General features: G+C 46.5%; 1 protein-coding gene across 11 annotated transcripts in view; it reads right to left on the bottom strand.

Annotated features, from left to right (window-relative positions):
* VPS37C (VPS37C subunit of ESCRT-I) overlaps nt 1-24,535 on the bottom strand; it is a 30,590-nt gene extending 6,055 nt beyond the window's left edge. The window contains exons 1-3 of one of the 11 annotated variants that reach the window (XM_012454354.3): nt 18,739-18,947; nt 18,536-18,646; nt 2,474-2,572 (exon numbers count right to left, since the gene is read on the bottom strand). In XM_012454354.3, coding sequence (XP_012309777.1) covers nt 2,474-2,566 — 93 coding nt within the window. In that variant the 5' untranslated portion in view covers nt 2,567-2,572; nt 18,536-18,646; nt 18,739-18,947. Of the gene's footprint in view, nt 1-2,473; nt 2,590-13,372; nt 14,896-18,535; nt 19,729-24,084 lie in introns of those variants that run through there. The other 10 variants (XM_012454355.3, XM_064364835.1, XM_064364840.1 and 7 more) reach the window with 10 other exon arrangements.
* Nucleotides 24,536-24,795: the final 260 nt, after the last annotated feature.

The following is a 24,795-nucleotide window of genomic DNA, read 5'->3' as shown; positions in this document are numbered from 1 at the left end:
GACGGGGTTTCACCATGTTGGCCAGGCTGCTCTCAAACTCCTGATCACAGGTGATCCTCCCACCTTGGCCTCTCAAAGTGCTGGGATTACAGGCGTGAGCCACCACACCCAGCCTGATCATTACACATTCTATGCATTGCAACAAAAACTCACATCTACCTCATAAATATGCAAAATATGCATCAATTTTAAAAATTGCATATTGATGCATATTAGGGGTTCAGTGTGAAGTCCTCCCAGTCACTGAAAAGAGGTAAGACTAAAAATAGGTAAATAAAAGCTGTTTCCACATGTTTTGCTTTGGTATACTACTTTGGTGGAAATAAGCAGAGAGAATCTATACTCATACAGATATTTATGGGGTAGATGTGAGTCTTTGTTGCATGCACAGAATGTGTAATGATCAGGCCGGGTGAGGTGGCTCATGCCTGTAATCCTAGCACTTTGGGAGGCTGAGGTGGGTGGATCACCCTCGGTCAGGAGTTTGATACCTAGAAAAGGAAGGAGTTGCTACTAACCTTTACAGACAATTATCAATTTTCTTTGAATCTACAGTAAAACTCAGCAAGAAGTATCTAATAGTTCTTAAAAGTTACAATGTGAAATTTAAAAATTAGCCAGGTGTGGTGGTGTGCACCTGTAGTCCCAGCTACTCGGGAGGTTGAAACAGGAGGACTGTCTGAGGTCAGGCGGTTGAGGCTGCAGTGGGCCATGATGGCACCACTGCACTCCAGCCTGGCAACAAAGTAAGACCCGCCTAAAAAAATAAAAATTTAAAAAGTTGCAATGTGGGAGATAAAACCATTCTGACTAACTTTCCTTACTAAGTTGCAATGTTGTTTTTCTCTGTCTGGCCCCCAACCCAGAGCAGCTCCCCGCTCACCCCACTCCATGCACAGCCTTCTACATGGAGACAGCCTCTGCCAACTCTCTTCTCTCTGAGCCGTGTCCATGTCCCAGACTCAGAGAGAGCGCCTGTCTCCTCACAATCCCACGGTGACTCAGTTACCATCTTAGAACCCACAACAGAAAAGCCCCAAGTGGCTTGTCCTGCTTCATTTCCACCCGATCCACCGGTGTTTTGTCCGTCAGAGTTCAGATGAATGGGACAGCTGTGACTGCACACCACAAAATTCAAGTGCCTTCTGCCCAAGAGGTCGCCACTGCTCACATTCTCCGTGATTCTCTGCTTTGCCACGATTCTGTCAGCCTGCTCAGCCCTGCACACTCTAGCAGCAGGCCTTGGACTTCCCATGGCTTCCCATGGCACCATGCTCTCGGTGCTTAATATGTGACAGAGGACGGCAGGCAGAGCCGCACTGTGCCCAGCACCAGGCCAGCCAGGAGCCACACCCTGCCAGAGCTCACAGCCTCACTGACCATGTGAGTCGGCCCCAGGGCTTAGACAAGCAGGCTCTGCTCCATGTCCTTGCTGAGGGCTGAAAAGCCTTAGGGTGGGAGGATGTGCCCACGGTGTCCACCTCTCCTCATGCTCTGCCCACCAGGAGGTCTTTTCAACCCCATGTTCAGTCACCAACAACCCCAGTGAGATTCCTCACTGGGCAGTAGGGCAGGCTGTGGGCAGCAAGAGCGCAAGCCAGAACAGGAGCAGGGGACTCACGCCTGGCACCCCTACGGCATGGAAGCACGGAGACACTGGATGGGGGAGCGTCACTGTTTTTTTCAAAATACTGCAAGTTCACAGAAGAGACGCAGCATACCTGCTCGTCCAAGCAAGTAAAAGTATACTCCAAACGCAAATCAAAGGAGCTGGCATTACTTGCGTGTGTGTCTCTCCCTCACATGAGGGACAGGAAGCGGGAACTTCCAGAACGGCAGATGAGCCGCAGCCACTCAAGGGGTGACCGTGGGTATTTCTGGCTGAGTGGCCTGACCTCTCCCATCTCACAGGGGACATCCCAGGGTCACAGGAGATGCTAGGGACAGGGAACGTCCTTTAGTCAATGTAAATCTCTGCACAGGCAGAAGGGTTCGGTTTGCTTCCACAAGGACTCTGTGATGAAGAGCGAGAGGAGGAGGGGCCTGTCATGAGGAGAAACAGGATCAAATGGGAGACGAGCTACATCTCAGCCCAAGCGTGGCTCCCAGAAGTCTTAAGCGTCACCTGGAGAGACGGCATCACACAGGGCTCTCAGGGAAAAGTGGGTACAAAACCATACCAGTGCTTTGAGGAGCTGCCTCCAGATCTGGGCTGGAACGACAGTGTGGGGACTCCTGGGGTATCTGGGTCCCTGGAAGGCACCAGGAGGCCCTGCCCTCCCCAGCACTGCCAAGAACTCCCAGGAACTGGTCTGAAGCCTTAGGGATTCCTCTGAGTCCAAAGCAGGATGAAGTTCACAGAAAAGGGAGATGAATTTGGCTAAAACTCCCAAGAAGTCAGAACCCTTAAAAAGCGCCTCTTAACAAGCCTCATCTGCTGGCCTTGTTGGGCCCCATCCCGGCCTCCCTGTACCTCAGGGGACTCCAGGGCCAGCCGGTCAATCGCCTCCGAGTCATTCTGCAACTCCTCCAGCTCCTGCAGAGTCTTATCCTTCAGCGTCTCCATCCTCGCCTGCAAACAGAGCGACACTAAAGTGAGGAACGGGCAGGCCAAGAGGAAGGGACCCCTGAGCCTGCACGTTATTTGTCAAAAACAAACTGGAGTTTTCCTGCGGTAACACCACTCCCCGGGGAGGCTCGAGGAGGGACAGAGATCTCTGAGAGCACATTCCTGCAGCTCACTGCCCCAACTTCCCTCAGGTGCTAGATGGAGCTCCCCATGGAGCAGAGAGGAAAAAGCAGGAGAGGGCCAGGCAGCAGGGACGGAGACTAAGTTTGGCCCAAGGCTGCCCGCAAGCACTGATGCCATCGTGACCTCTAGTAGGTGTCTATTTCTGTCTGAACCAGGAATACACCAAGCTCCACATGGGGGCTTTGCTGGCTTCGACATCACCGGTTCAACTATGTCACTGCTTGTTATATTTAGTGCTCCAGAAACCTCAGGTTTCCCTCAAGAATTCCCCACAACTGCAGCCCTCTCCATGTGTCACCAAAATGAATTGTCACATGCGTATCCTCGTATGAGCAGGGAAAAAAAAATCACCCAGTGGGCCTCGCAGGCAATCAGGAGGAAAAGAAACTGACCGACCCAAAGAGGACATCGGCTTTGATGGAGAGCTGGTGTCAGCGGCCCTCCTCCCTGTCACTCTGCTCAGAGGGCCATCGATTGTCTGTGTGGTGGATGGGTCACAGCCAGGCCCGGGGGGAGCCCCAGGGACTGAAGGGAGGACAAACACACCCGACACCTGCTTCCCTTCTGCTGACAGGGTCCTGCATTTTCATCTGGCTTGTATCTTTTCCAGAGGTGAATTCCCATAGCTGTTCGGTTCGATTCGATTCAATTCGATTCGATTCAATAATTCAATTCAATTCAATTCAATTCAATTCAATTCAATTCTAATTTAATTTAATCCATTCCATTCCATTCCATTTCATTTCATTTCATTTCATTTTTCATTTCATTTCATTCATTTATTTCATTTCATTTCATTTCATTTCATTTATTTCATTTCATTTCATTTCATTTCTCATTTCATTTCATTTCATTTCATTCATTTCATTTCATTTCATCATTTCATTTCATTTCATCATTTCATTTCATTTCATTTCATTATTTCATTTCATTTCATTTCATTATTTCATTTCATTTCATCATTTCATTTCATTTCATTTCATTATTTCATTTCATTTCATTATTTCATTTCATTTCATTTCATTTCATTTTTCATTTCATTTCATTTCATTCATTTATTTCATTTCATTTCATTTCATTTCATTTATTTCATTTCATTTCTCATTTCATTTCATTTCATTTCTCATTTCATTTCATTTCATTTCTCATTTCATTTCATTTCATTTCATTTCATTTCATTTCATTATTTCATTTCATTTCATTTCATTTCATTTCATCATTTCATCATTTCATTTCATTTCATTTCATTTCATCATTTCATTTCATCATTTCATTTCATTTCATTATTTCATTTCATTTCATTTCATTATTTCATTTCATTTCATCATTTCATTTCATCATATCATTTCATTTCATTTCATTTCATTTCATTTCATTATTTCATTTCATTTCATTTCATTATTTCATTTCATTTCATTTCATTTCATCATTTCGTTTCATTTCATTTCATTTCATTTCATCATTTCATTTCATTTCATTTCATTATTTCATTTCATTTCATTTCATTTCATCATTTCATTTCATTTCATTTCATCATTTCATTTCATTTCATTATTTCATTATTTCATTTCATTTCATTTCATTTCATCATTTCATTTCATCATTTCATTTCATTTCATTTCATCATTTCATTTCATTTCATCATTTCATTTCATTTCATTTCATTATTTCATTTCATTTCATTTCATTTCATTTTTCATTTCATTTCATTTCATTTCATTTTTCATTTCATTTCATTTCATTCATTTCATTTCATTTCATTTCATTATTTCATTTCATTTCATTATTTCATTTCATTTCATTTCATTTCATCATTTCATTATTTCATTTCATTTCATTTCATCATTTCATTTCATCATTTCATTTCGTTTCATTTCATTATTTCATTTCATTTCATTTCATTTCTTCATTTCATTTCATCATTTCATTTCATCATTTCATTTCATTTCATTTCATTTCATTTCATTTCATTATTTCATTTCATTTCATTTCATTATTTCATTTCATTTCATTTCATTTCATTATTTCATTTCATTTCATCATTTCATTTCATCATTTCATTTCATTTCATTTCATTATTTCATTTCATTTCATTATTTCATTTCATTTCATTTCATTATTTCATTTCATTTCATTTCATTTCATCATTTCATTATTTCATTTCATTTCATTTCATTTCATCATTTCATTTCATCATTTCATTTCATTTCATTTCATTATTTCATTTCATTTCATTATTTGATTTCATTTCATCATTTCATTTCATCATTTCATTTCATTATTTCATTTCATTTCATTTCATTATTTCATTTCATTTCATTTCATTTCATCATTTCATTTCATTTCATTTCATCATTTCATTTCATTTCATTTCATTATTTCATTTCATTTCATTTCATTTCATTATTTCATTTCATTTCATTTCATTATTTCATTATTTCATTTCATTTCATTTCATCATTTCATTTCATTTCATCATTTCATTTCATTTCATTTCATCATTTCATTTCATTTCATTATTTCATTATTTCATTTCATTTCATTTCATTTCATTTCATCATTTCATTTCATCATTTCATTTCATTTCATTTCATTTCATCATTTCATTTCATTTCATTTCATCATTTCATTTCATTTCATTTCATTTCATCATTTCATTTCATTTCATTATTTCATTCCATTTCATTTCATTTCATTTTTCATTTCATTTCATTTCATTTCATTTTTCATTTCATTTCATTTCATTTCATTTCATTCATTTCATTTCATTTCATTATTTCATTATTTCATTTCATTTCATTTCATCATTTCATTATTTCATTTCATTTCATCATTTCATTTCATCATTTCATCATTTCATTTCATTTCATTATTTCATTTCATTTCATTTCATTATTTCATTTCATTTCATCATTTCATTTCATCATTTCATCATTTCATTTCATTTCATTTCATCATTTCATTTCATTTCGTTTCATTATTTCATTTCATTTCATTGTTTCATTTCATTTCATTTCATTTCATTTCATCATTTCATTTCATCATTTCATTTCATTTCATTATTTCATTTCATTTCATTTCATTTCATTATTTCATTTCATTTCATTTCATTATTTCATTTCATTTCATTTCACTTCATTATTTCATTTCATTTCATTTCATTTCATTATTTCATTATTTCATTTCATTTCATTTCATCATTTCATTTCATCATTTCATTTCATTTCATTATTTCATTTCATTTCATTTCATTATTTCATTTCATTTCATTTCATTATTTCATTTCATTTCATTTCATTTCATCATTTCATTTCATTTCATCATTTCATTTCATTATTTCATTTCATTTATTTCATTTCATTTCATTTCATTTTTCATTTCATTTCATTTCATTCATTTCATTTCATTTCATTATTTCATTTCATTTCATTTCATTTCATCATTTCATTTCATTTCATCATTTCATTTCATTTCATCATTTCATTTCATTTCATCATTTCATTTCGTTTCATTTCATCATTTCATTTCATTTCATTTCATTATTTCATTTCATTTCATCATTTCATTATTTCATTTCATTTCATCATTTCATTTCATCATTTCATTTCCTCATTTCATTTCATTTCATTTCTTCATTTCATTTCATTTCATTTTTTGACACAGACTCTGTTGCCCAGGCTGGAGAGCAATGGCGCAAACAGGGCTGACTGCAGCCTTGATCTCCTGGGCTCCAATGATCCTCCCACCTCAGCTTCCCGAGTAGCTGGCACTATAGGTATACATCACCACCTCCAGCTAATTTTTAAATTTTTTGTAGAGACAGGGTCTCACTATTTTGCCCAGGCTGGTCTCAGACTCCTGGGCTCAAGCGATTCTCCCGCCTTGGCCTCCCAAAGTGGTGGGATTACAAGTATGTGCCAAGGTGTCCGGCCCCATAGCTTTAATGTTGGTTTTTCTCATTACAAAGGTTTAGTTTTCAAAAGATTCCAACACCACAGCAATCTAGGGTCCTTTACAGCGCACCTGCACCAGCACTCAGCTAGGGTGAGCCAAAGCTGACGACCCAGCTGAAAAGGCATTCTAGAATCAAGGACCAAGGTTACAGCTGTGTGGTCCGACGCAACCTTCTCCAGGTCTCAGTTTCCCCCTTTGCAGTAGGAAGGAAACAGCATCTCCTAGGGCCATCAGAAAGACAAAAGGAGAACTGAGAAACGATGAGCACATGTTCCCAGGTGCCCCAAAGTCCCAGTGCACTCCTCAGGGGAACCCTCCATGCTCAAGCGTGCCCTGGCTCAAACAATAAATCATATGGCCACTGATAGGGAGCTATGCATATAGGGGTGTGACCAGTATTTATCTCCTGAGGGTTAAAAGTGGCCCCCAACCTCTAAGCAGGGATTGCCAAACTTCAGTGTATGCCTGAATTCCAGGAACGCTCACTGATGACACAGGTGGCCAGCCCCTCCCACACAGCTCCGCATCAGTAGGTCAAGGCAAGGCTGAGAAATCTGGAATCCCTCCTGGAGAGATTGACACAGGTGGTCCAGGGCCAGCTGCATCACAGTGGAGACCCCTGGTTTCTGAGCACGTGCAGTGTCAGTTTCCCCGGGCTGTCTCCCCTCCCCTCACAAGGAGAGGTAGCAGCAACCATGTCATATGCAGACAGGGCATCTGAAAGGTAGGAGTCACAGCCAGCAAATGGCAGAGCCAAAACTCAAACATGCATTCTGTCCACATCTCACCTTACTGCTCCAAAAACCCTTGGTCTAAAGCCCCAGAGCCAGGTTGGACACACTGGCTCACACCTGTAATCCCAACACTTTGGGAGAGCAAGGTAGAAGGCTCATTTGTGGCCAAGAGTTCAAGACCAGCCTAGGCAATATAGCATCAGATTGTAAAAATTGTAAAATAAAATAAGAAAAATAAGAAAAGCTGGGCCAGGCACAGTGGCTCATGCCTGTTATCTCAGCACTTTGGGAGGCCGAGATAGGCAGATCACCTGAGGTCGGGAGTTCAAGACCAGCCTGGCCAACATGGTGAAACCCTCTCTCTACTAAAAATATAAAATTAGCCAGGCGTGGTGGCACACACCTATAATCCCAGCTACCCAGGAGGCTGAGGCACCAGAGTCACTTGAACCCGGGGGGCGGAGGTTACAGTGGGCGGAGATCATGCCACTCCACTCCAGCCTGGGCAACCGAGTGAGACTCTGTCTCAGAAAAAAAAGAAGAAAAGAAAAAGAGGCCGGGCGCGGTGGCTCAAGCCTGTAATCCCAGCACTTTGGGAGGCCGAGGCGGGTGGATCACGAGGTCGAGAGATCGAGACCATTCTGGTCAACATTGTGAAACCCCGTCTCTATTAATACAAAAAAAAAAATTAGCTGGGCACGGTGGCGCGTGCCTGTAATCCCAGCTACTCAGGAGGCTGAGGCAGGAGAATTGCCTGAACCCAGGAGGCGGAGGTTGCGGTGAGCCGAGATCGCGCCATTGCACTCCAGCCTGGGTAACAAGAGCGAGACTCCGTCTCAAAAAAAAAAAAAAAAAGAAAAAGAAAAAGAAAAGAAGTAAAAGCTGGAGCAGGGGAAGAGCAGCGTGTAGACGGCCTGGGCTGGAGCAGAACTCTGGGAGGAACCCTGCCAACACACCCCAAATCCAAACCCCAATGAGCTGGCCACAGCAGGAGCAACACTGTGAAGATACCGAAACACATCAGGGGCCCAGGCTTCAGCCAGCCAGACACAGATCGAGTCCAGGCCCTGCCACAGGCACAGGCGGAACCTCCCTGAGCCTTGAGCTCTTCACCTATAAAATGAGTCTCACACCAGCACCTCCCTCACAGGGTGGGTGAGAGGTTCAATGGGATGGCACAGGCAAGGTGCTGGCTCGGTGCCAACAGATTCCAGTACCACAGCAATGACTTCTCATGAAGGCCTCAGCATGACCTAGCCGAGAACTCACCCAGCCACAGCAGCTGCACCCAGACCGGCTCCACCCTAGGGGACACCCATCATAGAGCACCTGCTCACTCCTGCAGTCAGGGTTGGGCGCCGCAGGTGCAGCCAGGTGGAGGATGGAAGCTCCGCCTCGGGCAGCTGGCTGACCACACACAAGCAGCGCAGTCAGCACCGCCATCTGCGAAAGCACCCAGCAGGTTCAGGACTCAGTCTCCTACACGGAGGTCTCCACGCATGGGGAGGCCCGAGAAGAGCTGAGATTCCCTGGGACAGGCACCAATTCTCCCGCTAGCTGTTTACCATGGGAATGTCACCAGATGTTTAACGAATATCATATTTAAGGCATCACAGCCTCGAATAACACATCGCAAACTTTTTGGTCTCGGGACCTCGGTTCACTCGCAATGTTTCTGAGGACTCCAAAGAGTTTTGTTTGTGTGGATTATAGCTATCAGTATTTACCATGTTAGAAATTAAAAGTGGAAGAAAATTTTTTTTGAAACAAGGTCTCACTCTATCGCTCGCTAGAGTGCAATGGCACGATTTCAGCTCACTCCAGCCTCAACCTCACAGACTCAAGCAATCCTCTCACCTCAGCCTCCTGAGTAACCGGGACTACAGGCATGTGTCATCATACCCAGCTAATTTTTTTTTAATTTTTTGTAGAGATGAGGTCTCACTATTTGATCCAGGCTGGTCTCAAACTCCTGTACTCAAGTAATCCTCCCGCCTCAGCCTCCCAAAGTGCTGGGATAACAGGTGTGAGCCACCACACCCAGCTGAGAAATTTTTAAAATACAAGAACACGCAAGCAACACCTTCCATTAGCCACCAGAATGATGATGTGATCACGGGTCATGCAGCCTCTGAAAACTGCCCTGTATATTCACGCAAGAAAAGAGAGTGAAAAAGAAAATGTTGTCTCAGGATTATTATGAAAACCACTCTAACCTCATGGATGGCCTGAAAGGATCTTTGGAAACCTCCAGGGGTCCCCTTGAAACACACTTTGAGAGCCACTGGTCTAGAGGTTAAGAGATGAGACTCTGGAGCCAGACTGCCTCAGTATGAACCCAGCTCTGCCACTTACTAGCTGTGTCATCTAACCCCTTTGTGCCTCAGTTTCTCCATCTGTAAAACAGAGCAGCGTGTGGAACACAGTAAGCACCACTAAGCATTTGCTGCTATGAGCACCCTGGCAACCATCTTACACAGTGGGCATCAATATCACCCCAGCCTCACAGGGGCGGCTGAGAGAGTGATGTCACTTTAGAATGGCAATGCCTTAACTGGTCCAGGGATTCTCAACATGTCCCTCAGAGTCACCTTGAGTCCTTGTTTAAAGCCAGAGTCCTAAGTCCTCCTCCAGACCTAGAACTGCAGAATCTCCAGGATTCCTAATTTTTTTTTTTTTTAAGACAGAGTCTGGCTCTGTTGCCCAGGCTGGAGTGCAGTGGCACAATCTTGGCTCACTGCAACCTCTACCTCCCGGGTTAAAGCAGTTATCCTGTCTCAGCCTCCCAAGTAGCTGGGATTACAGATGCCTGCCACCAAGCTGGCCTATTTCTGTATTTTTAATAGAGATGGAGTTTTACCATGTTAGCCAGGCTGGGCTTGAACTCCTGACCTCAAGTGACTCACTTGCCCCAGCCTCCCAAAGTGCTGGGATTACAGGCATGAGCCACCGTGCCTGCCCAATTCTTAATTTTTAATGACGTTTTCATTTTAACTAGGCTACCTGGATCTGACTAGTTTGGCATCTATTATCTTATCTTTCCCTTTCCCCAACACTCTGAGGGGACTCAGGTGGACACAGCCCCATCTGACGGAGGAAAAGCAGAGACTCCGGGGGAGAATGGGCTTTGTCACCCAGTCATGGCAGAGGCACAAAGAGAACACAGGCAATGCTGTTTCTACAGAGTGAGTCCCCACCCAGGACTCCAAGGGCACTTCCTAAGGCTTGGCTCTGTGTGCGCACGGAGGGACAGGTGACACCCTGTCCTAGCACAAGACAGGAGGGACAGGTGACACCCAGGTGCATAAGACAGGGGTCTTTCATGCTGGGATTTAGGTTCCAGATTTGCAGTCATGTAACAATGCACATCGCAGAGGGAGGCAGCATCACACACTGTCAAGACCAACGGGCAGAACGTCGCGGCCACAGCTCATGAGAAGAGAGCCCAAGCTCCGGTCAGCTCCGCAAGGGAGTCACATGAAAATGGTGCTGCAATGATGTCAGCCTTCTAACAGGCCAGGAGTCCCCACTACATGGAGGCTGAGTCTGGGAAGCTGCTGCCTCCTCTGCTCGTGGGGCTCCCGTTTCAGAAGGCACTGCTGGAATATAGCAGACAAACACGTCCTGAATAAGGAGTGCTCAGAACCCTACTCCCAACTTTGCCAAATGGCTGGAGGTCAGATATTCTCTTTTTTGGGACTCAATTTTCCTTATCTGTAAAATGGGCAACCAAACCCTTACATGGCTCTTTTCTTCTGAAATCAAAGCCCTCTGTATTATCACACTGGTCTTTAATTGAAAAAACAAACAAAGAGATCAAAGCCCTCTGGAAATGCTCCCGTTAATCTACATAACCTCTCTAGTATGTAAAGCCAGCATGAGCTTAAGTGCCCCCTATTTCAGCAATAAAATGAATCCCAGAAAGAAGCAGGTTTTGCCCCGCTATGCAGGTGTTTTCATTTCTCCAACATCTTTGCCCCACCTGCTGGGCCCATCAGAGGGCTGCAATGAGGATAAGGTGTTTAGCCATAAGGCCCTAGATCCAGAAATGAGGAGCCCGTGCAAGCACACCGATTATCCCGTCCCTCCCTGTCCCTGCCTCCGGGTTGGGGAGACCCACCTCACCCCCCTCACACAGCATCTGAGGCTGGGCAGACAAGTGCCACCTTATGGGGTTTACCACAGCATCACCCACCCCTGGAAATTACAGGTGCCTTCCTCTCACCAGTCCCACAGCCATCACCTGCTCCTCAGAGCCACCAGCTGGAAGCAGCAAGTACTTCCCTGGGTCCCTAATATGGAGAAGGAGGGAGAACGGGAAACTCTTCTACCCACAGCCCACACAGCTGCTCACTAAGAAGATGCCTCTGAAATCTGGGCATCCACTGCTGGTGGTGTCTGACTCCATCACCCAACGCAAGGGACAAGTCCAAAGTGACACTTCTCAGAGTGGCCCTGGCCACCACAGATGTTCCAAAGTAGAGAACTAGGGGGTTCCTGAGACGTCCTTCAGGGACCCAGAGTCCATGCACTTTTGTTTCTAGCGGGTGTGACGAGTCCAACTACCTTGGCCTCTCAGTACCAGGGCCCTGGTCCAGAGCCCCTCCCACTGCCAAGATGCTCAGTGACCTCCGGGGCTTGCCATGCAGGAGCAGGGAGTTGTTGAGGGTGAGAATAAATCAACCCCTTGAAGACAAGGAGAATGTCTCATTCATCTTCGTCATCCCAAATCCAGCAGAGACTGGATCTCAGAGAGCACATAATAACATCTGCCCAAGAAGTGATGGAGAGAGGAAGGGGAGAACAAGTCAGTGAAGACGTGGGGACAGAGAACGGGGCCTTGCCCACTCATCCCTGCCTGCCTGCATTTCTCCACTCCTTTACTGAGTAAACGCTTTTGAAGCAATGGCATTTGCCAAGAACACTGTGAGGGCCCCCATCACAGGAGGAAGGATAAATGGGGGCAGGATGTGAGCAAATATTTGCGAGGGTTGTACTATGAGCCAGACACAGCATTCACAGGTAAGAGCTGGTCCTAGTTTTAAAAAGCCAAAAATACTCACATTCGTCCATCATGAATACAGGTGAGAGCGGCATAACAGAGGCAGAGACCAACAGAGTGAAGAGTAGAGACGACCGCTCTGTGGGCCAGGAAAGCTTGGCCACAGGGGTCTGCTCGAGCCACACCGGCAGCAGCACAGCCCAGTGGGAGCCACTGCAGAGCCAAGTGGCTGGGAGCGGGGACGGAGGGAGAGCTGTGAGGCAGGCGGCCGCACAGGTTCACAGTACAGCAGGAAACACCTTTTCTGGGGTGATACCATCAACTTGAAAGCCATCTGGCTGGGAGGGAACAGGTGAGAAAGCTGTGCCTCAGCTAGTCTGCGTTCCTCGCAGAGAGAAAAGGAAAAGTGCCCCTTTGGCCTAACAGCCCCTGGGAAGAAAGAACTTGCTTTTGTTTTTTCCTCTTGCTTTTTCAAGCTGTCTCTCTGTAGTTTTCACCCCCACCAGAGGTCCCAACCCCAGTGGCCTACAAGGGAGGAGGCCAAGCGCCAGGCAGGGAGTACGTCCAGCTGGAAAGCGGCCCTGGCGGTTCCAGGCCCCTCCTGCAGCCTTGCCAGCTTTCCAGACCCATCGGTTCTCCAAAGGGAAGCCAGAAAGTCACACCCAGGTGCACCTTCCCATTTCTAAATTTCAGTAGCCAACTCAAAGTTGTGAAAAACTCTGAGCAGACCATCAAAACCCACTGGCTGCTGTGTGTCACCTGAAACTGACACCACATCCTCTATGGGAGACCCGTGCAAGGATACAGATCACAGAAAGTGGGTGGGGAAGAGGGGAGAGGCGACAAAGACATCCCACAGGCATCCTGGAGCCCCACTGTTTGCCACAATGCACTGAAGGAGGCTGGGGTGGGGGCACAGGCTGAACGCACCAGAGCTTTGCCGTAAGAACCGAGGAAGCAGCATTTCTGGGTGTAGCCGGACCGGTCACCTGGCACCTGCTGCTTTGATCTCTGGTCTCAACTTCTTCTGTTACTTTATATTTTGACTAAATCGATCCTACAGCTCTTGAGCACGGGGTACACGATCTGGTAAAAGATAGCACAGGGCCAGTGGATTTACGCCAAAGACAGTGCCATGTGCCCAGTAGGGGAGGCCACAGAACTTCCTGGCAGGCGGGGTGGAAGGGGGACTCTGGGGAGGGTTCAAACTTGGGGCAGCCTTCCACATCTATTCTTATCAGGGGAAAAAGGCCACACACTGATGGTTTTCCTCAATGAGCTAATCAGCTCAAAAACAAACCGTTTCCACTGATCAGAGATCCTTTACAAGGATAACCTTCAAAAAAAAACGTAAAGCTGGACTGCAAAATGCAGCATTTTCTAGACAGTGAGGGCAGTGAGATCAGAGTGTGGCATGCCAATCCCAGAGACAATCTGCACTGCGCCTTACCCCTGGCCTCTATCTAAGTGGCTGCCAACTCTCCCCCCAGATTCTGTGTCTGCACAGAATTCTGTCCTGTGCAGGCAGGGAATTTGCAAACAGACGCCTTGAGGTTGTGCTCAGGCGCTACAGCTCTTTAACTGTGTGACCGTCATCAAGTCCTTTAACTCCAGGTTCCTTAATGGAGGACCATGATGACAATCCCACCTCAGAGGCTGCTGTGTGGCTCAGATAAGCGAACAGCCCAAAAGAGCTTTGCAAATTCCTAGCACTGAACAAATATAAATTATTCCACCGCATGGGGTCACTCCTGAAAACCCTGGGGTGCTGAGATTGGGCAGGTGGGTTCCCGCCTCCACCACTCTCCTCGCCTTACCACACAACACGTACTTGCCAGCGACCTCAAGCCCGAAATCCCTTGGTTTCTCACACATTCCACACATCCACCTATGGTATCAGAAGCAGCTGTCGCCAGGGCAACCTGCAAAGTCCAACCTGTTAAAAAGGAACTGGCCCGATCTTAGCCCGTATGTCAGAAACACCTGCTGCTGCCTTAGAAACCCTCCTAGTCATGCTGCTTAATGAGGACATATTTGTGAACCTGATCCGGTTTTCTTTTCCCAGAATGATTCCAGCTGTGCATCCAAGTATCAAGCTGTTTTGTTTCCCAACTTCCCACAGGAAGTTAAAAAAAAAATCCTCAAGTCCTTCTCACCTGACCCAAAGCAGCACTGAACTGACCGTCCCTACAACTGGAAAAGTTAACAGTGTAAAGCATGAAGAGGGAGCCGTTTTTAGTTTTCTTTTTTTTTTTTTGAAATGGAGTCTTGCTCTGTCGCCCAGGCTGCAGTATAGTGGTGAGATCTCGGCTCACTGCAACCTCCGCCTCTCAGGTTCAAGCAATTCTCCTGCCTCAGCCTCCCGAGTAGCTGGGACTACAGGCACACGCCACCACGCCCAGCTAATTTTTTTTTGTATTTTTTAGTAGAGACGGGGTTTCACCGTGTTAGCCAGGATGGTCTCAATCTCCTGACCTCGTGATCCACCCACCTCAGCCTCCCAAAGTGCTGGGATTACAGGTGTGAGCCACTGTGCCCGGCCTTTTTTGCATTTTTAGTTTTCTTTTTTTTTTTTTTTTGAGACGGAGTTTCACTCGTTACCCAGGCTGGAGTGCAATGGCGCGACCTCGGCTCACCGCAACCTCCGCCTCCTGGGTTCAGGCAATTCTCCTGCCTCAGCCTCCTGAGTAGCTGGGATTACAGGCACATGCCACCATGCCCAGCTAATTTTTGTATTTTTAGTAGAGACGGGGTTTCACCATCTTGACCAGGATGGTCTCGATCTCTTGATCTCGTGATCCACTCACCTCGGCCTCCCAAAGTGCTGGGATTACAGGCTTGAGCCACCGCGCCCGGCCGTTTTCTTTTTTTTTTTAAGAGATGAAGGTCTCACCCTGTCACTCTGTGGCCCAGGCTGGAGTGCCGGGGCGCAACAATAGCTCACCTCACAGCCTCAAATTCTTGGACTCCAGCAATCCACCTGACCCCGCAAACAGCTGGGAGTCCAGGCCTGTGCCACGTCCCTAGCTGGTTTTCATTCTTTCTAAGGAATTGCTGGGGTTGGAGCTGGGTTAGGGTTGGAGATTCCTCCCACCCATCAGGGATAAATAGTTAAGATGACATGAAGGGGCTTTGGAGGCAAAAACTCCTAGATTTGAATCCCATCTTGACCTTTCACTAGCTATGTAACCTTGGGCAAATCATTCAGCCTTTCTCTTTTGTTTCTCATGTGTAAAATGGGGCTAATACTCCCAACATCACGGGGTTGTAAGGATTAAATGATAATTAAACAAGACCACCAGGCGGCAGGCCCAGCCCTTGGCAGGCAGGCACCAGGCAGTCTTAATTCCCACACCGTCATGACTTACTGTTATGAAATGCTGCCTGTCAACTGTGCCAGGCACCGAGCTAGGTCTGGACCTAGAGGACTCTGAAAGAGCCGATCCCAAAGGGAAGCAAAGGGTGTGGCTTTCTGAAACGAGCTCCAAACCAATCTAGACAAGAGTCCTCAAACAGAAGCGCATGTGCGGGGAATGTACACTCTCTCTTGACAAGGAAATCGCTTTATGAAGGAAACTGTCATCTTTACGTAAATATTTACATAACAACTGAATGCTCCTGCATCCACTGAAAAACTCCATCTGACGCCTCTTTGCCCAGAGGCAGGGCCCTCAAGTGAGAAGACTCAAGAACAATGAACCCATCACTGTGCCAAAGAGTGGGAGGCACCGGAGTGGCAGACTTCAGGAAATTAAGCCGCCCCTCCGGCTGCGAGGTTCTGTCAGCACAGGGCAGGCTGCAGAGACCAGCACTCACACCGAGTCTCCTAGTCCGCTGGCTTGGCCTTGCTGACCCGCCCATCCCCTAAAGAACCTCCTCCCAAACCTGCTGAATCTCCACACACACCTGCATTCCAGCACTCCTCCATCACCACTCCTCTCACTCTTCAACCTTTTTTCTCCCCCTAACTAGGCTTTCCTCCCAGTCTCTGCTTCTATCAGTGACTTTGGCTCCCAGCCCTGACTTCCAGGCCTCCAGGTCAGCTCAGATATGTGGGTCCCCCAACCCCTGATGTCCAATCACCAAGTTTTAGCTAGTCAGTGTTCCCAAGGCTCTTACACGCACCCATCCCTGTCCCGTGCAGGCTGCAAACTGGTCTTCCCACCTCCAGGGTCTCTCTCTCACATCCCACCAGGGTCCCTGGATGAATGTGTCCTATCACACTGCTTCCCTGAGGCTGGCCATACTGCCCCGCTCCTTCCCTCATCTCCCAGCTGTCAATGGGAGGCGGGGGGCGGTGGATAGCCTAGCCTGTCTAGACAGGACGCCTCCCTCCTCTGACCATTTGCCCTGTTTAGCCTAATCCTGTCACTTTCAATCTTTTTCAAAGGAGAAGAATTTTTTTCTTTTTTTCCAAACAGAACATTTAATCCAAGCCCCACTGCACAGACTACTTCACAGTGCACATGCTATGGGCAAAGCGGTCAGGGAGAGCCCTGTTCTCACAGCTCGGTTTCCCCCTTGACCTAGAGTTGGCCCTTAAGACCACTGCCCTAACCCCTTACCTCTGCTGCTCCCAACCCTCACCCGCCCCTGCCCTGTCCCCTCCTCCACTCCCTTTCAGCTATGATGTCTCGCCAGCAGCGCAGGGCGGGGAGTCGTCAAACCAGGCCTTACCATGTCCTGCCCAGTTGCCCTGCAGAGCCTCATTGTCCGATCAGTGTCAGGAACTGTGACAGGCCCTGCGTCTGAGGTTTAGAGACTGCTTACAGTCCAGAGGCTGTCCTGGGCGTTCTATGCGCAGCAACTCAGGTAATCCTCACTGTGCCCGTGTTGCTGTCCATCCTCGGCCTTTCCTCATTTTTTTTTTTTGAGACGGAGTCTCACTCTGTCGCCAGGCTGGAGTGCAGTGGTGCAATCTCAGCTCACTGCAAATTCCGCCTCCCAGGTTCAAGCGATTCTCCTGCCTCAGCCTCCCGAGTAGCTGGACTAAAGGCGCACTTCACCACGTCCGGCTAATTTTTTGTATTTTTAATAGAGATGGGGTTTCACCATGTTGGCCAGGATGGTCTCAATCTCCTGACCACCTCGGCCTCCCCAAGTGCTGGGATTAAAGGTGTGAGCCACTGCGCCCGGCCTTTCCACATTTTAAAGAGGAGAAACTGAAGTTCTGTGCCTGCCACAGTCTCACAGGGAGGAAGTACAGAGCCTGAACTGCAATGGAGGCCGCACAGCTTCACAGGCCCCGCGCTTGCTAGACTGCCTCAATCAAGTCCACATCCACCAAACACCAGGCCTGGCTCTGGGGACTAACCTAACAAATGGTGGTTAGTAGGGACATCTTCAACTAGACCCCTCAAGAGTAGGACCTGTTATATTTTGTTCAGAACACAGCATAATGCTATCCTAACAAATACTAGAGTGGTAACTACTCTCCTTCACCAGCCCTCAGACTAAAGTCCAAACAGGGGTACAGGCCCAGGAGCCCTGGTAGCACAGGAGCAGTGCCTCCTTTGAACCTCAGCTCTGCAGGGGAGACCCAGAGACTAAAGGCTCTGAATCTGTAAGGCAGACAGCCTGCACTCTCGCTTACTGGCTGGGGAGAGCCTGGGTGGGTAATTTAAAATCTCCGTGCCTCAGTGTCTTCTATAAGATGCAGCTTTTGGCCGGGCGCGGTGGCTCACACCTGTAATCCCAGCACTATGGGAGGCCGAGGCAGGCAGATCACAAGGTCAAGAAATCGAGACCATCCTGGCCAACATCATGAAACCCCATCTCTACTAAAAATACAAAAATCAGCTGGGTGTGGTGGCGCATGCCTGTAGTCCCAGCTACTTGGGAGACTGAGGCAGGAGACTGCTTGGACCTGCAAGGTGGAGGGTGCGGTGAGTCGAGATCCTGCCACTGCACTCCAGCCTGGAGACAGAGCAAGACTCCAACTCAAAAAAAAAAAAAAAAAAAGGATGGAGCTTTTCTAAGGACACACTGAGTTTCATACCTAGAAAGTCTAAAGTCTGGCTCTCAGGCTGGAGTCAATAAACTGTCGTGATTTCTAACACCATGGCGCAGCGCAGACACTCAGCCCATTCTTACCTCTGCAACTCTGCACTTCCTGTGTGGACTCTGAGGACACAGAATTTAAGATTCCTCCAGAGATGGCATCAGTCAACACAGAAACATAACTCCAATCGCTGAATCAACAATCTGTAATCAGATCAACAGCATTCAGCATCAATCAAAATGATGACCAAGAAGCATATGATTTAGTAAGTAGCTGGTTTCTGAAACTTCCTGACCGTCAAGCCCAGCCACCTGGCAAGGCCTCTTCCTTCTTTGGCCCATGACTCACTTGAAAGGAAAAACATACTGACTTCACGCCAACTTCCACTTGCATCTCCTTTGTCCCTACTGTTCAGATGACTCGGAAAGGATTTCAATCTGCAGCTGTCCCTCCTCCCCCAGCCTAATTCTAATCTGCACAGAGCAAGCTGAGCAATCGGATCCAACTGTCCCTTAAGAAGGGATCAAGAGGGAGGTCAAGGCAAAGACACACTCAAGACAAACATCCAGGAGTGTGCACCGATCACACAAGCTGTGTCTGTTCAAAGCCCAAAATGATGAGATCGCGGTTCTCACCGAGGTTTGGCCATCCTAGGCAGATATAAGGTGAGGCAGCTACAGCCCCTACTCCTGCCAGTGACAAGCCTGACCCAGAACTTCCGGGTCCAGAGGAATCATCAACAGGCAGACGGGTCACAGAAAAAGAGAAACCAAGCCAGGCCCTCCTCAAATCTATTCTTGACTCAAGCAGGAATCCACGAAGGCCGTTATCAAAGGGTGGCAATGCCGGATCCATGACCGCACTGAGCTCTGGACTCACTCTCATCCTTGCACAGAATGTCTGCCCTGAGCCGGCCCGGCCCTCTCCAGCCCTCTCTTCTGCACACCCCAGTAACCTCGAGAGAGCAGTCAGAGCTCCCACGGCCCTCCCATGGCTCCCCAGCACTTCAGTATTATGTTCAAAGTCTCAGGCTCCTTGGCTTGGTACATAATGCCCTGTATCAGCTGACCCCGAGCCTCTATTTCTCCACAGGTAGCTCACTCCATCCCAACTCTTTCTGTTCCACCTACCTGTCCCAGAACAAAAACCAAACTTCCAGTCACTTACCATATGTTGATCTCTAAAGATCAATACGACAGGGACCCTGTCAAGGATTGCGCACAGCACAGGCTGCCCTGCCTTTGCTCTTACTCTCCACTCTCTGCCTGGAATACTCTTTCCTACACTTCCCCATCTAGAAAATGCCTGCTCCGCTGGGCACGGTGGCTCACGCCTGTAATCCCAGCACTTTGGGAGGCCGAGGCGGGTGGATCATGAGGTCAAGAGATCGAGACCATCCTGGTCAACATGGTGAAACCCCGTCTCTACTAAAAATACAAAAATTAGCTGGGCATGGTGGTGCACACCTTAGTTCCAGCTACTCAGGAGGCTGAGGCAGGAGAACTGCCTGAACCCAGGAGACAGAGGTCGCGGTGAGCCGAGATCGCGCCATTGCACTCCAGCCTGGGTAACAAGAGCAAAACTCCATCTCAGGAAAAAAAAAGAAAATGCCTGCTCCATCCCTCGAAAGTCAGCAACTCTCTAACGCCTTCCTTGCTCCTTCCTCCCAAAGAGTGCATCCTGCCTTCCATGGTACCCCGTACACAGCACACAGCATTTTATTTAGGAAGCAGCATGCTTCTCCAGCAAGAGTGTGAGCTCCCCAAGAGCACAGCTCATGTCATGTCGTGTTTGTTTCTGCATCCCAGCGCCTAGGTCAACACTGGCCACATACAAGGTGATAAAGTGTGACTCTGTGTCCTCGCTCGAATCTCATCTTGAATTGTAATCCCTGTAATCCCCACAAGTGGAGGGAGGGACCTAGTTCGAGGTGACTGGATCACAGGGGCGGCTTCCCCCGTGCTGTTCTCGTGATAGTGAATGAGGTCTCATGAGATATGTGGTTTTATAAGCGTTTGACAGTTTCTCCTACAGACGCTCTGTCACCTGCCGCCATGTAAGATGTGCCCACTTCACCTTCCACAACTGTAACTTTCCTGAAGCCTCCCAAGCGTGTGGAAGTGTGAGTCAATTAAACCTCTTTCCTTTATTAGTTACCTAGCCTTGGGCAGTTCTTTTTATTATAGCAGTATGAAAAAACGGACTAACACACCAGGTATCCAAAGAATGCTGACCGGACGGGGACTTCTGCTTTCGGCCAACATGGAGGAAGAAGCACCAGACTCACTCTCCTGCCTCAGAAAAACTAAAAAGCCAGACAAAGCCAAACAAAACACACACAACGATGGTTTGTAAACACTGGACATCAGACAGCAGAGAATAATGATCCCTGACAGTGAGTGCTACAGTTGCTCCAAGTAACTCCTAGAGGGACTCCAGGCCCAACGCACAGGGAGTGGAGAAGAGGAATTCAAACTCCAAGGAGGCCGGCGTAGCCAGAGTTCACAGAGTAGAGTACCAGAGAGAAAAGGGCCACACAGAGAACCCCAGAAACCTGCAGAGGGTCCCCCACCAGTTCTCAGCTAGTACTGATCTGTACCAGTCCAAGGCAACAATCCTCGGACCTCAGATTGAAACAGAAACAGTCTGCATGCCCACCAGCCACAGTGGAAACACCTCACCATTCACAGGACATTGGTAAAGTACTAAGGACAACATTGCCTCCATAGTGAGGAAAAATCAGGCCCGGGCCTAAAGCTGTTCTGATCCCAACTAACAAGCCTTTAAAGAATCAAACGAGTGCAGGGTTCACGCCTGTAATCCCAGCACTTTGGGAGGCCGAGGCAGGCGGATCACCTGAGGTCAGGAGTTTGAGACCAGCCTGGCCAACATGGTAAAACCCTGTCTCTACCAAAAATACAAAAAAAAAAAAAAAAAAAAAAATTAGCTGGGTATGGTGGCGGGCGCCTGATTTTTTCTTTTGTTTATCCGTTCACCTGTCAATGGACACTCACGTGGCTGTAAATAGCGCTGCTACAAACATGGATATGCAAATACTTGTTCAAGTGTCTGCTTTCGCTTCTTGTGGTATATACCCAAGAGTGGAACTGCTAGATGACACAGCAATTCTATGTTTAATTTTTTGAGGAATTGCCACACAATTTTCCACTGGCTACACCATTTTACATTCCCACCAAAAAAGCACGAGGGTTTCAATTTCTCTACATCCTTGTCAACAATTATTATTTACTGTTTTTTTTTTTAAATATCCATTCTAATGGGTGAAGTGGTAGCTCCTTGGGGTATTGATTTGCATTCCATAATGACTAGTGATGTCGAGAATCTTTTCATGTGCTTATTGGCCATTTGTATATTTCTTTGAAGAAATATCTATTCAAGCCCTTCACTCATTTTTGAATGGGGTTGGTTTTTGTTGTTGAGTAGTAGAAGTTCTTTGCATATTCTGGAAATCAATTCTTAACACAAATTTTTTAAAGCTGGATTAGCTATACTAATATCAGATAAAGTAGACTTCAGAGCAAAGAATATTTCCAGGGGCTAAAAGGGTCATTTCATGATAAATGACATAGTTCGGATATCTGACCCCTCCAAATCTGTTAAAATGTGATTCCCAGTGTTGGAGCTGGGGCCTAGTGAGACATGTTTAGTCACGGGTCAGATCCCGCATGGGCGGCTTGGTGCCTTCCCTGCAGTAATGAGTTCTTGCTCACTTAGTTCACATGAGAAGATGGTTGCTTAAAAGAGCCCAGCATCTCTCTGGCTCCCTCTCTGGCTGTGCGACACACCTGTCCCCCTTTGACCTTCTGCCTTGAGTAAAAGCTTCCCAAGTTCTCACCAGAAGCAGATGCTGGTGCTATGCTTCTTGAACAGCCTACAGAACTGTGAGCCAAATGAATCTCTTTTCTTTATAAATTATCCAGCTTCAGGTATTCCTTTAGAGTCATGCAGAACAGACTAATACAATACAACAAAGAAGGTCAATTCATACAGGGAAATATAATACTCATAAAGGCGTACGCAATTAACAACAGTGCTTCAAAACATGTGAAACACAAACTGACAAAACTACAAGGGGAAATGGACAAATCCACAATTATAATCGGAAGTGTCAATGTCCCTCTCTCAGTAACTGAAAGAACAGAACACCGAAAATCAGTACGAACACACAGGACGAACAACATCACAAACCAACCTGCCTGAATTGAAAGTTACTCAACACTTGACTCAACAATAGCAGAATACACAATCTTCTCAAGTGCTCACAGAACATTTACCAAGATAGACCATATCCTGGGCCATAAAACAAGCCTCAGCAAATTTAAAAGAAAAGTATGTTCTCTAAAAGAAAATTAGAAATCAGTGTTTTTTCAAAAGAACGCTTTACCCCTGTGACTAGTTTCAGTCATGCTTGAGGTGGGACCAGATAAATCAGTAGTGGGACTGAAAAAATACTTACAGGTCTTCAAAGCTAGGCTCACCTGCCTGAGCTATCTGAAATTCACTGAGGAGACTCTCTCCCCTCTCCAGCCCATCCTAAGCCCCAGGGGTCCTACTTGTCAGCCCCCGCTAAATCAAGACAAACCTGTTAGATATTTGCTTAGTCTTTCACATAAACAAGTAAATGAAGATAAAGAGGTGAGATAGGAATTGGAAGGAGCACCTACTAAACAAACATGCATTAAAACTGGCAAAACCTCAGACAGGGCTGCCATTAGACACCTCTCTGTCATTCGGTAACCACCTGGGAACAGACTAAAACCTTGTGGAAACGCCACGTCCTTCAAAGAAACTTCTAACAGAATTTCCACACGACAGAGATCCAACTGATTAAAACAGCGAAATCCATTAAATCAGGTCTTCAGTGACCTGATTTTGTCAGCCTGGAAAACCCCTATTACTACTGGTCAACAGTGTCCAGAAATGATTCATATGGCTAGTTAACACAATGGGCAAATTAACAAACTTTAAAGCAATAAACAAAAAGAAAACAAGAATCCTCAGGAATAATCTCACATCTAAGCTACTAGCGGCCCAGCAAATCTACAAAGTTCTTAAAGGCGGTGCTTCCCAAACTTGCCTTACAGTAAGAATCACCCAGTGCATTTGTTAAAAATAGATTTCTGGGCCCTCCTCCAGATAACAGCACAAGAATCTCCAGAGGTGGAGCTCTGTATTTTTAACAAGCATCAGAAATGATGCTTAAGGTCCAGTACCTTAGGGAAACTAAAGGGTTGAGAGGCAGTATCACAGATTACAAGCACATTAGCCTCGGAATGAGATGATGGGTTAGAAATCCCTTGTCCTGGACACTGCGGCTCATGCCTGTAATCCTAGCACTTTGGGAGGCCGAAGTGGGTGGATTACCTGAAGTCAGGAGTTTGAGACCAGTCTGGCCAACATGGTGAAAACCTGTCTCTACTGAAAAATACAAAAATTAGCCAGGCGTGGTGGCGGGTGCCTATAATCCCAGCTACTTGGGAGGCTGAGGCAGGAGAATCGCTTGAACCTGGGGTGGGGTCAGAGGTTGCAGTGAGCTGAGATCACACCACTTCACTCCAGCCTGGGCAAGAGTGAAACGCCATCTCAAAAAATAAATAAATAAACCAACTTGGCCACTTACTGGCTGTGTGACGCTAGCCAGGTTATCTAACATCTCTGCAACTCACTTCATCCATAAAATGGAATCACCACCTATTTGGACATGTTCGCAGAATACCGTATGTTCAGAAACCCCCAGAACAGTGCCCAACAAATGGAAGCCAAGCAAGAAATCACAGCTATTAAAAAAAAAAAAAGAAGAAATCACAGCTATTGTTACCTGCAAAACAGTGGCCAGAAACTGCCCAGAAAGTCTACAATGAAAATCTTCTACTTAACGGAAATTACAAAGGCACAGAACCAAATTTCCAAGTAGGAAAAAGGCTTTTCTGGGCATTGTGACCTCAAAGAACAAAGACTCACTTCAGCATCTATTATTTTCACTTCAACAGTCCCCAGTCCCACCTGAAACTACAGAGTTCAGGTCTCCGCAGGGTTGCAGCTTTGGACAACAAAGTAAAAGTCTTTCTTTCTCCAGTTCCTCGGGCACCACCACCTCCAGCTCTAACGCCAAGAGTCACAGAACTGAGAGTCAGGTGGCAGCATCTTGGTGCATGAGTAGGAAATGGGACTCCTGGAGCCAATAAAGGCGGCGGAAAAGGCCTTAGGCTGCAACAGGGAAACTGAGGTACTGCTGGGGAGAAGAGAAATTAGTCTGGGAAGTTTCTGGAGCTGAAGACTGGCATTCCCAGGGTAAGTGAGTCCAGACAAGGTGTAGCTGAGAAAGCACTGC

The sequence above is a fragment of the Aotus nancymaae genome, unplaced genomic scaffold, assembly GCF_030222135.1.
Source record: "Aotus nancymaae isolate 86718 unplaced genomic scaffold, 86718_ANA_hifiasm-v0.15.2.pri h1tg000059l, whole genome shotgun sequence".
Taxonomy (NCBI): domain Eukaryota; kingdom Metazoa; phylum Chordata; class Mammalia; order Primates; family Aotidae; genus Aotus; species Aotus nancymaae.
Note: the sequence above shows the minus strand (reverse complement) of the source record. Positions and strands in the feature narration are given on the sequence as shown.